General features: G+C 40.0%; 1 protein-coding gene across 3 annotated transcripts; it reads left to right on the forward strand.

Moving 5' to 3' along the window:
• Window positions 1–2,372: 2,372 nt before the first annotated feature.
• On the forward strand, window positions 2,373–10,240 carry znf281b (zinc finger protein 281b). 3 transcript variants are annotated; one of them, XM_046852933.1, is made up of 7 exons: window positions 2,373–2,494; window positions 4,137–4,552; window positions 4,755–4,871; window positions 4,972–5,095; window positions 5,200–5,283; window positions 5,529–5,647; window positions 5,776–10,240. In XM_046852933.1, exons 2-7 carry the CDS (start codon window positions 4,181–4,183, stop codon window positions 7,390–7,392), a joined length of 2,433 nt encoding a protein of 810 aa, XP_046708889.1. In that variant the 5' UTR covers window positions 2,373–2,494; window positions 4,137–4,180; the 3' UTR covers window positions 7,393–10,240. The 3 variants fall into 3 exon arrangements, with proteins under 3 accessions (XP_046708889.1, XP_046708890.1, XP_046708891.1); XM_046852934.1 differs by having other exon boundaries at window positions 4,758–4,871; XM_046852935.1 differs by lacking the exon at window positions 4,755–4,871.
• Window positions 10,241–13,005: the final 2,765 nt, after the last annotated feature.

Genomic DNA, 13,005 nt, shown 5'->3' on the forward strand with positions numbered 1-13,005 from the left:
AACAATTGTAGTAAAACTGTATTAATTACAGCACAAAGCAATCTATGTGGTTTTTAAGTGGTACTATCGACAGTAATCTCATGTTTAATGTGAGAGTGCATGGTGCTCTGTGATGGACTGGTGTCCTATCCACCTTGCACTCAGTTTTAGCAAATTATCCATACAGACTACACTTTGAGAAACCAAAGGCACAAGAGATCCTCTGTATACAAACCAACAGATAACACAAGATCATATGTTGCCATCTACTGTTTAAAGAATGTACTTTATTTGGAAGTACAGTAAAATTAATGTGAACATGCATTTTTTTTCAAGACATATGCTATTCACATACTTGAAATTCATATACAAGCATAAATACAATCCTAAAAAAATGTGTTTAATTTTATATACTATTCTAGCTGTCAAATTTATCTGCTGTGTACTTTTCAGTCATAAAGTCTTTAAACTTTAATTTCATGTTTTGTCAAATAATAATAATAATAATAATAAGAAGAAGAAGAAGAAGAAGAAGAAGTTCAGTAGAGCAGTCTATAATAGAGCAATGGGGATCAAGCTTCTGGCTTTGTTTATTATGTCTATGAGCTATTTAGGTAGTGGATCCCATGTTCATAGAGAGCTGATTTCTGATTTCGTATTTTTTCACGTTTGTCAGACTTTAATGTTTTATATCATCAAACTAATTTAAATATTAGTGAAAGATAACCTTAAAATGAAGGTTTTTATTATTGAGGGAAAACAAAATCCAAAACTACATGGCACTGTGTGAAAAAGTGTTTGCCCCCCTGTTAAAACTGTGGTTTATCACACCTGAGTTCAATTTCTCTCGTCACACCCAGGCCTGATTACTGCCACACCTGTTTACAATCAAGAAATCACTTAAATAGGACCTGCCTGACAAAGTGAAGTAGACCAAAAGATCCTTAAAAGCTAGACATCATGCTGAGTTCTAAAGAAATTCAGAAACAAATAAGAAAGAAAGTAATTGGGATCTATCAGTCTGGAAAAGGTTATAAAGCCGTTTCTAAAGCTTTGGGGCTCCAGTGAACCACAGTGAGAGCTATTAATAAAAAATGGCAAAAACATGGAACAGTGGAGAACCTTCCCAGGAGTGGCCGGCTGACCAAAATTACCCCAAAAGCACAGCGATGACTCATCCAAGAGGTCACAAAAGACCCCACAACAACATCCAAACAACTGCAGACCTCACTTGCCTCAGTTAAGGTCAGTGTTCATGACTTCACCATAAGAAAAAGACAAGGGGCAAAAATGGTCTGTATAACAGAGTTCCAAGTCAAAAACCTCTGCTGAGCAAAAAGAACTTAAAGGCTCGTCTCAGTTTTGCCAGAAAACATCTAGATGATCCCCAAGACATTTGGGAAAATACTCTGTGGACTGACGAAACAAAAGTTGTGTCCCATTACGTCTGGTGTAAAAGTAACACCACATTTCAGAAAAAGAATATCATACCGACAGTAAAATATGGTGGTGGTAGTGTGATGGTCTGGGGCTGTTTTGCTGCTTCAGAACCTGGAAGACTTTCTGTGATAAGTGGAACCATGAATTCAGCTGTTTACCAAAAAATCCTGAAGGAGAATGTCCAACCATCTGTTCGTGACCTCAAACTGAAGAGAACTTGGGTTCTGCTGCAGGACAATGATCCAAAACACACCAGCAAGTCTACCTCTGAATGGCTGAAGAAAAAGAAAATGAAGAAGTTGGAGTGGCCTAGTCAAAGTCCTGCCCTGAATCCTATGGAGATGCTGTGGCATGACCTTAAAAAGGCGGTTCATGCTCGAATTATTAAAAGCAAGTTATCACAAACGCTTGAATGTAGTTGTTGCTGCTGAGGGTGGCAAAGCCAGTTATTATGTTTAGGAGGCAAATAAATTTTTACATGTAGTTTTGGATTTTGTTTTCCCTCAATAATAAAAACCTTCATTTAAAAACTGCATGTTGTATTCACTTGCGTTATCTTTTACTAATATTTAAATTAGTTTGATCTAAAACGTGTGACAAACATGAGGAAAAAATAAGAAACCAGGAACATTTTCCTTCCACTGTGTATATAAATATATATGTTTGCTTTATATAATTGATTACATGAAATCAATTATATCAAAGGCAGGCTTGTTTCAGTCAGTGTGCTGTATAATAAAGTAACCCAGATATATCTTAATATACCCTAATGAATGAGCTTTATACATGTATTGTAGTGGCTTCCACTAGTTTTATTGTTAAGGAAACAGGATGAACTGGAAGTGAGGACAGAATGGTGGACGGTGCCGCAGGAAGTGAGACAGCAGCACTGTCCCGCACTGGGACTCGTCTGTCTCCTCTCCCGACCCGTCCGCTTTACCCATAATCCCCCGCGCCGACACAAGATGGAAGAGGGCAACAGCTGCAGGAGAACAATGTTTTGGCAGTGAACGCTGAACAAACTGCGTGTTTGGGGTTCATTCAGACGTCCGGAGGCGGACGTGGAGATGCGCGGGTGAGTGTTCCTGCATCATAAACGGGATCGCGGGAAGGTTTTGAAAAGCGGGTCGGTGCGACGCGAGGATCCGGAGCGTTCACGGGGAGATGCGGCGGCGCTGCTCGACCAGCATCATTGTTTCTGTGTGCGCTGCCTTAATGGGCCATTTAACACCGAGCTCACATGCTAACCCTTCATTAGCTTCAGCCTGATTTCTGTTTAAATTTAATATAAAAATAAAATATTATTGCTGTTTTTTTTCTGTCATGAATAAACCGTCTAACGTGTCGTTTTTCGTTTAAAAGTAGGACATTTCTTTATTATTGTGCATCACCATCATGCGTTATAATTAGCTCGTTACAGCTAAAGCAGGAGCAAAGACGCGGTTATTGTTTAAACACGGAGCGATGTGATAAAAAAAAGATAAAACCTGTTATAGTTTAACGATATGATGTTATAAGTTGTGTGTTTTTGTTTACTGGTTTATTATTATTCGTGGTTTTTTTGTTTATTCAGGTGGGTAGGCGACACAGCGCGGTCCATGCTAGCAGTGTGTTGACCATCATGGGAATGTTTTTTGTTCGATAGCTAACGCTGCCTTGATGGCGATAAAAAGCCTGAGTGTTTGTGTGAACCTGGGCTAACGCGGGTACGTGGAGCGCTAGACTTGAATTTGTTTATTTTTATTCACTAATAAAGAAATGAAACTGCAAAGAAATACATATTATTGCGCATTCATTTCTGCCTGTGTGTTCTGCTGGTGGACTTGCTAGCGAATGTTTGCTAGCTGCACGGCTAGTGGTTTAGCTAGCTGGTTATCTGGACGGAGATTGATGTGTGGATTAGCATGAGACGCGGATTCAATGGCTTTATCGGATAAGCTTTGGCGAACGCTAGCCGCGGTATGAGTGCTGCCTCGCCGCCGTGCCTCTCCTCTCCCTCATGCTGGGGGTAAAACCTGCAGCAGAGCGGCGTTGATCTCTGTGCGCTTCCTCATGATTGATGTAAAAGGTCGTTAGCATTAGCGTAGGTGCGCTAGCTTAATGTTCACCACAATAGATGCCGTGTCGCGAAATCACGTCCTCGCCACATCAGGCTGGCTTTTCCCCCCCATTCCTTCTCTGGTGTCGGTTAATATTTCATTTTACCCAGTAAAATGAAAGTTGAATAAAGGGTTGAAGGAGCCCGGTGATCCGAGCATCTTTGATATATCTATTGGCCTGTGATGTGATGAGATGAGGATGATGATAATGATGAGGGCGAGTTCTCTCTTTATTCAAAGAACTTGGACCATTTCACCCAAATTGCACTTTTTAACCGAAAGACAATTGATGTTACTAATAAAATAAAGTGGTCCTGATAATGAAAATTTATATATAAAGTGCAATTGCAGACGATTTTCAATTCCCATCTGATAAAATCCCAATGAATCCATGTAGAGTTCATCTTTTCATGAGTGGAAACTGTTCCCTCCAATGCTTCTGGATCCCTTCCTGACTTCCTGTGAGTCATGTGCAGAACATATTAGAAGGAAATGGTTAAAGTACTAGTTTTCTGTGTCGGTTATGGTGTTGTTTACTGATGAAGTTTTTGAACTTCTGGATGTTAGAGTCTGAACGTTTGTTCTGGTCATCTTACACAATCATTTATATCTCCGCAGTGTGTATCATCTTTTGAGCTGAATGATCATTGGAGGAACCAGCCATGAGTATTATCCAGGACAAGCTAGGTAACGAGTTTCTGCGCAACGGCAGCATGGACCCCAACTTCGCCCCCAGCATGATCATGTTCAGCCATTTACCTCCAGTCACCAGCTTCACGCGGCTCACCTCGCAGCCGGTGGTCACCGATTTGCCACAAGAGATGGTCCTGAAGAAGGAGAGGGATTCTCCAGAGCACGGTGGCGGTTTTCTGCACAGCATGGGCATAAAGCAGGAGAAGTTCAACGAGCTTGATTATCGCATCCCACTGTATGGATCAGGCCCGGGGACAGGAGGCGGAAAGAGTTCAGATATGCTGGACATTTCGCTCGGAAGTCACCAGAACATGCTCCTGCATGATGTCAACATCAGCAGTGTAAGTTCAGAGAAACAGAGGGTCGGGTGGGAATTGTACTTTTGCACATGGACTTGCTTGTTTGTCTCGTAGATTACGTTCTTGTGCATGGTTAATTTAGCTCTGAATATACAGCGTGTACTCAATGTACAAGATCCTATTGTGACTGCACGTGTCTCTTCATGCGCCATCAGGCTAAGTTGTATTATTCTTTTTTTGACAGCAGCTTCCTCAAAGATTAGGGAAAGACCCAAAAGACTCCACACACAGGAAAGGACGGAGGGCAAATGGGGAGGGAACAGAAGGCAGAGGTAGAAGAAAGAGAGGGGATTCCACAAAGGTACAGATGCCTTTGGGTATATTTAAACTAGAAGAAAAGTGCAAAGATAATACAATGACTGACATTAACAGATTAGTCTCCTCTTGTCTCTTTTTTCCAGTCAGTGATGCTGGATGGGGAGGGAGGTCCCCTTTCTCCCAGCTCCAAGCCGCACATATGTGAACACTGCAACGCCGCTTTCCGCAGCTCCTACCACCTGCGCAGACATGTGCTCATCCACACAGGTGTGAGACTTTTCACTGGCAGCTCAATGCTGATGCAGCTCCCAAAGCTGAAATGGTCAATTAGATGATTTATTAATACTGAACCCTTGTTTTTGAATGTGCAGGTGAGAGACCTTTCAGGTGCAGTCAGTGCAACATGAGCTTCATCCAGAAGTACCTGCTCCAGCGGCACGAAAAGATCCACAGCGGTGAGTTTGATATTGGGACATAAATCCCCCATTCTCAGCTTTATCATTCATTGTACATCTATAAAAGTTGCCAATCATTATCATTCCACACAGCAGGTTGATCCTCATTTCACATTTCACCCACACGCACTCTTTATAAACTATGGGTGTGTCTTTTTTTTTCCTTGTTTTTTATACCAAACACACATTAGCAGTCTACAGGCGACATATGTACACAACTGAATTTTTTTTTTTTTATTGAACAGGGGAAAAACCATTCAGCTGTGACCAGTGTAACATGCGCTTCATTCAGAAATACCATATGGAGCGACACAAAAGGACACACAGTGGAGAAAAGCCATATAAATGTGATACTTGCCAACAGGTACGTTAAATATCTTGCTTGTATTGCCTCTGCAAATGTATATAATTATTAATTGTGGGGAAAAAATTATGTTTAAGTGTCTGTTTGTTTCATGCCTTAAACTCTGGCCTTTCCTTACTTGTCTGCAGTATTTCTCCCGTACTGATCGTTTACTGAAGCACAAGAGAACGTGTGGAGAAGCCATAAAGAAGGGTCTGGACCCAGGTATGCTAGACCTTGGAGAGGAAGACCTGGGACAAGGCAGCTACCTACACACTCAGGGAAATGCCAGTGCACCACCACGCAAGAGAGGCAAGTCCAAGAACAGTGGGGAGGGTGGAGAGCGACGGAGGAAAAAAACAGCCGCTTCAGGGGCAAACCAGATGGTTGGCTTGCAAGACTATGCCATCGACATGGCCGCTGGCTCTGGGGCATCCTCTTCAGGGATGGGAAACATGGCAGATACCAGCATGGCTAACCAGCACGTTCGCACTCCCAAGCTCGGCTTTAAGAGAGGCGGACGCAAGGGTGCGGACAAGAGCTTGCTCTCAGTGGGTGAGGCAAGCTCAAGCTCAGCTCTCCATGAACAGAAACTGTTACCTCCTAAATCCAATCCAATGGATCTGCCTGGACCGGGAGATATGGACGGTCTAGGCCTCCTCCAGAGTTCCTCAGAGTCGAAGCAAGGTGGCACAAGCAGCAACTACGACGATGCCATGCAGTTTCTGAAGAAAAGAAGGTATTTACATTTAACGAACAGTAGCGGCGGAGGTGACTACGGCTCAGTTCACCTTCCTCATCAGCAGACCGTAATCCAAGGCGGCATCGGTGAACCCACGCTTGCCTTACTGGACACGTCACCTCTAGTCAGTGTTGACCACAAGCATGACAAGTCGGGCATCCCAGATGAGGTACTTCAGAGTCTGCTAGATCACTACTCCCATAAAAGCGATGTGACTTTTGATCTCTCAGATCCACACCACATAGAGCTGCATGCTGCTTCAGCGACCCCTGAGCTAGGAGCAGACGAAAGCTCCTCAAATGGCTCAGCTGACAAAAGTGGCGTCATGAACGAGTATTCAAAGTTCCTGCTGCAGACACTGGAGAGGACAAGCCATGGTGGTAGTGGCGTCTTTACGTTCTTTCCAGAGAAGCACATGTATGCTATGTCTCCTCTGGAGTGTACCTTCGGCCAGTCGGTCTCCTCCCCCCACGGTCCCTCATCCGTACCAAAGTCCCACTTCAGCATGCTGGTGGGATCCCAATCTCCCTCCCACACCTCGCCTTCCTCCCAACAGGCCTTTCACCTGAGTGCCCTTGAGCCCTCTGCCCACCAGCAGCTCACGCCATCTCAAGAGCTAACTGAGCAGTTGGACACCCAAGCGCTTGCTAATGGTGGCGGACGGAAGGAGCAGGTAAAGAATGTCAATGTCACCACGGCGAACAGCACCAGCACTGGCTCCAGCTCTGTCTATTCGCTATCTTCTCCTCCTGATCTGACGGCCCTGCAGCCATCCAAGGAGGTGGACATGCGACCCACATTTCAGATCGAGAACTTCGCTCAGGCATTCGGCTCCCAGTTCAAATCCGAGCGTCGGACACCCCTGGCGTACAGCTCTGACCCCCAGATCGTCGTCGTCGAGGTTGACCCCCGAATATCGCGGACACCGGTGTCGGAATTCTCAGGGTATACCAGTCTGTTAGCTGAAGTAAATGAGCCAGCTAGCTCAGGAACCAAAACCCCCACGAGCCAAAGCTACAGGTAAAGGTTTTGGTAGCCAGCCTAACCCTGCAGTTTGGTACAAGGACTTTCTCCAATGCCCTCAACCCCAATTCCCCTTTTTTTAAAACAAGAAAAAAAAATATTAATTATTACACTGCCATTAATTGTTAATACTCTACCAGGGAAGGTCTAACTGACCTCAAATGCAATTTTTTAAAACTCTTCTTTTTTTAATATGTATTTTAGTTTCTCATTTTTTATTAGTGTAGTCATTTCTGTGATTTAGAGGGTAGGTAAAGACTGGCTTGACTTTTTCTCAAACCCTGTGTTTTAGCAATCAGGATAGAGTTGTAAAATAGATGAAGATGATCTATAGTAATAACTGTTGTCAGGGTGTGGCCCAGTGTTTAGTGGCAGAAAATGTTGGCCTATTGTCTGTTACAATAATTGAAAGTATTACTCAGGAAAAAAAAGCATTTTTTTAATAATTAGGTGCAACTAGCACTGAATTTTTCTTAGTATAGTTTAAAACTACAGTGAATCTTGTTTTCAGAAATTCCTTGAGGAAAAAAAAGCAAATCCACACTCAGTCTACCTGTTTTAGCTGATCACACTGGTGAATCTTTCCACTACTTGTACATATGCAGAGATTACGGTACTTTTCTCAATGTGAAAACACTTTGCATACTTTAATCACTAAAGGACAAGTCATAAGATATGGTTATGAACACAATTGCACACGCCCAGTCCCATGCGAACGCTCATGGAAATCTGCATGCGTGGAAGATTTTAGGTAGCATCTTTACAGCTACTGAAATGTGGCCTCAGGGTTTGTCGTACACAGGCTGATTTATACTTCTGCATCTGAATCTGTAAACACGTGCATGTCATGTAAAAACATTCGCATCAGTGTGTACAGTAGGGGGCAGTGTTGCATGTAGCAGACCAGAACATTGTGAACTGAGAAACAAAGCGTGGAGCCTTACTTTTCACTGTAGAAGACATGATGGAACGAAGTAGGAGGATAATATTGAATGCGGTTGTTATTAGTTTTTACATTGTACTTGCTCATTAATGGCAATATTCTGCTGAAATATGTCTTGCATTTCCTTCAGGGTTTTTTCATATAATAAAAACGTATTGCCCCAGGTTGTTGCCATATCTCTATTTTAATGCAACTAGTTACTAATGTTACTAGTTTTCCTCAGTTTGTTCCACAAGTTCTGGATTTGGTGTAGAGCTGTTTGGGTCTTGTCGCGTCCCTGACATTACTGTATACTCCAATCACTGTAATGCAGCGCAGATCAGATCATGAGGTTGTTGATTTTTCTTTTTTAACCCTCAAGCTTTTACTTACATATGAACTCTTTGGCTTGTCTCAGTGGTTTACAGAAGTATAAATCAGCCATAAATCATAACCCCCCCTGTTAAATGTGTCAGCTCTCATCCCTTTTATTTCTCAAGGAATCATATTAGCACTTTTACCACTGAAGACAAAAACTGTTGGATAACAAATACATACATGCTTTGTTCAGAGAAAAGCTGTGATTTTCTTTTTTTTTTTTTTTTTTTTTTTTTAATGAAAATGGGTGTTTATTGATAGGGGCATTTTTTATTTTATTTTTTATATATATAGCAGGATGAGAGGGTTATTAGCATGATTTGATTTAGTAATGCTATCGACATGGATGCCATACCAATTTCTTTGTGCTGTGGAGCCTTGAGTGTAAGAACAGGGCCTCTTTGTATTCAAAGTGTATTTAAGTATTAAGTTGATATTTTTGTTTTTGCGTGAATAGCTGCATTTGGAATTCTACCTCTCAAATTACAAATTTGATGCCTAATGGACAAAAAAATGCAAACTTCCCTTTCAAGGTCTTGCTTGGAGAACCTCTAAGTGGTGGACTTTTTTTTTTTTTTTTTTTTTTTTTGGACCTGAACCTGTTGAATAATTTTTTATCTGATAGCCATGAAATCAGGAATATCACAGCCTGAGGAGACTTGTGAATCTGATCATCCTTTTTCCCCTGATCTAACACAAATGCAATCTTTGCTGTGCCCGTGAATGGAGCAGGAAGACTCCCTCTGTCTTCCTTCCATGTCTCCTGCTCCAATCCAGCATGAACGGGACACAGCTATTGGCCTCAGTCCCCTCACAAAGAACTGCTGATTCTGCACTAGTGTTGGGGCTTAAAACCTAAATGCTGCACTCCAAACCTGTCCCATACTAAAAAAAAAAAAAAAAAATGGAAAAAAAAAGTGGCAAAAAGAACACAATTGACCATAAAATACCTCATCGCTGTACACACGACAAAACCAGGGACGTGTTTCATGTAGCCTATGTAGTGGTAATATTGTAGTGTACATCAGCCATATTGTAGAACCATAATAATGCCACCTGTGTTTACGATTATCATTCATGTTGGTCTGTTCGAATACTTTTTTTTAATTTTTTTTTTTTTATGTCTGTTAAGCAGTTTGTTTTTGCCAAGCAGTGTTTCCTTGTAGATCTCTTCCCCTTTGGACTTCTTGAAATTGTTTCATGTCTCTTCCTGTTTTATTTTTGTTACTTGCCATAATGTGTTTTGATATGATCTCTAGAAAGATTTTGTTTACAATAATATACAAAACACTAAAAAATGTTTTTTTTTTTTTTTTTTTTTTTTTCCCCCCCATTTGATTTGTTGTCTGATGCATGATATGAAGTTTTTTTTTTTTTTGTTTTTTGTTTTTTTTTTATGGATTTTTTTTTGATCACTCTTGCACCAAATGTTTTTGTTTTGTATCGTATGTGTCCTCATCTTCAAGCTTTTTTGTGACTCTACAGGGCTGAACATGTCAGATGACTTTATATATGATTAGATAAGCCAATAAAACCTTTTGTTATAAAAGCTTGTCTGTGTAAATGTTTTGTTGCCTAATTTATGAGACTTAACTAATCGCACCACTCAACTAATGGTGTGGCTTTACTGTTTTAATTTCCATCATTCATGAGGTTTATATAACTGTAGGTTAGTTACAGTCATAAAACTGGAAATGTACTTTAGCCATGTAAAAAAAGAAATATGCAAATACAAAGATTTATTCCTGTCTCTTCCCATGTGGATTCTCATTTTTGTTAACTTTTACTCAAGTAATTCTCACCCTGTTTGTTTCTGGTGGGAATCCCCCCACTCTGGTCTTCCCCAAATGCAACCTTGATTTCTCTGAGCTAAGGACCATTTCAACAGCTGCACTTCAAAGCCTTTTGGTGTTCTCTGAACATGTTTGTAACTTCATCATACAATATTGTATTTCTGGTTGAGCAGCACTGCACACTGTCACAGCAGTAGATTTTATTTTTTCCTCAGTGTGCCAGCTTTGGTCATTGCCAATGTATAATAATGAAGTAAAAAAAAAAAAAAGACATTTCCTGTAAAAACTGTTCTCAAATATACACTAGCTGTACAGAAGTACTGGGATACCTGACTTTTCCTGCCACATGTTGTTCTTCCCCAAACTGTAACCACAAAGGCACACAATTGTATAGGATATCCTTGAATGTGGTTGCATAAAATTCTCCCTTCATTTGAAATAGGACACTCAAACCTGTTTCAGCATGACGGTGCCTCTGTGCACACAATGAACCCCATGAGGATTTAATATTCATGGTTTAGAATGGAACATCTTGAGTGGGCTGCTATAGAGCTCTGACCTCAACCCTATTAAAAACCAAGACCTGACATTATTATTGCTCTTGTTTATGATTGAGCACAAATCTTTTCTAGCACACATTGAAATCCCAGAAGAATGGAAAATATTACTGCGAATATTATAACTGGCAAACAGGAATGAAATGCAAATTAGATGTTAAGTTAGCGCATATAAAACTTATGGTCTGGTGTCCACAAACATTTGCTCATGTAGTGTATCTTTCTGAGAAAGGGTGTGATTTAAATTGATTGATTAATACTTACGCCTTTAGACATGAGACAATTGATTAAAAAAATATTAATTGATTTCATAAGATTTGTGAATGGTAAACAATAAACAAACTAAAATAGTTTTACCGTTGAAGCCATATTGATTGCATGCTTTCTTTGGAAGCGTGCTATCTCAGGCTATATATTTTTTTGTCTAAATACAAGTAAGAAAATTTGTGACAGCTCTTTGTAAAATAATTAAACAAATGAGGTATGTGAAAACTGGTCCAAGGTTCCTTTTTTTTATATTAACCAGGAAGTACAGTGAGTGAATGTAGTTTAAAAACAGCAGTAAAAGTGCACATAGTAGTGTGTTTACCTTCTAGTCCAATCAGTTACATTTTACAAATGACACTGAAAATTAGTGAAATAGTAAATAAGCTGCATTTCATGACCTCAGAATTATAAAGTTCTGTTTGCATTTGGGTTCAAATCTTGTATAAACAATCACTTGTAGATACATCACTTTATTCTCTTTTGGTTTTATTGTATTATGATGTTAATTATTATTGTTGTTGTTGTTGTTATGGTAATATTTTATAATAATAAACCTGATTTTATGAGAATCTAAATGCCCGCAATTGGCATCCAGGATAAGCACAACATAGACGGATATGAGCGATCAACATATTTACTACATGAGAGTGTACAAAACCAGTACAGAGTAGGTTTATTGTACCTTCTAAAATAAGAGTATTATTAAGTGTTGTGGGCACTTGACCATAAGATTTATATGTGCAATTTGACCCCATCCCATTTTCATTTGGAGACTCATTTATCTACAAAGGTGTTACTAAAGTCAGGTACTGATGTAGGGTGAGGAGACCTGGGGTGCAGTCAGCTTTTCAATTCATTCGAAAGGTGTTCCAACTTTTCCAACACACACAAACATATCTTCATTGATCCTGCTTTGTGCACAGGGGCATTACTATGCTGGAACATGTTCAAGAAAAGGGAAAAGTTCATGCTAACACAGCATTGGTCATACAATCTGAATCTACTAAGTTACAAATTTTCATAGTTGTTTAATAAGATTTAATCTGTATAAAACCTATCCATTAATATGCCTCAATAATTTGAAAGTTCTAATGGCCCTCTGTTGGAAAAATCTAAGGTTTAAATGCCTCAGAATGTCCATAATGCTAATTCGAAGGAAATGTCTTGTTAAGCTCTAAATATCAATTTAAAACTTTTTTTGATCGAACCTTTAAAATCCAGTATCACCAAAAAGGTTTTCACTCAGGTGGACAATGTTCCAATCATGTTTTTGTATTTTATGATCTATTTAAAAATAATCGGAATAATAAATTGCAGATTTAAGATCTTCTCGTGTGAGTTCAAGGTTAATTTGTTCTTACAGGGTTTCTTTTACAAAGTAAACTCTATAGGGCCAAGGCTTTTTTCAAAGCAATTTCACATGACGTCTAACCGTGACATATTCATAGTGGGTTTGTTTAAAGTGGACTATATATTGTTTATGATCTTGCTTACTATAAAGTCTAAGGAGTGGCTGTGTGACTCTTTACGGTTGTTAGAAACATCCTGGTTCCTGGTCAGAACTATCAGATTAGATAATATCTGGTATCTATGTGCACATTATTACAACCTACATGGAGATTTGGAACATGAGTTCCTTCAGAAAATCAATCCTTTTATTAACACAAATCAAAAGCTGTGAAGCACCAGATAATTCC

Source organism: Silurus meridionalis, chromosome 7 (assembly GCF_014805685.1).
Source record: "Silurus meridionalis isolate SWU-2019-XX chromosome 7, ASM1480568v1, whole genome shotgun sequence".
Lineage (NCBI taxonomy): Eukaryota > Metazoa > Chordata > Actinopteri > Siluriformes > Siluridae > Silurus > Silurus meridionalis.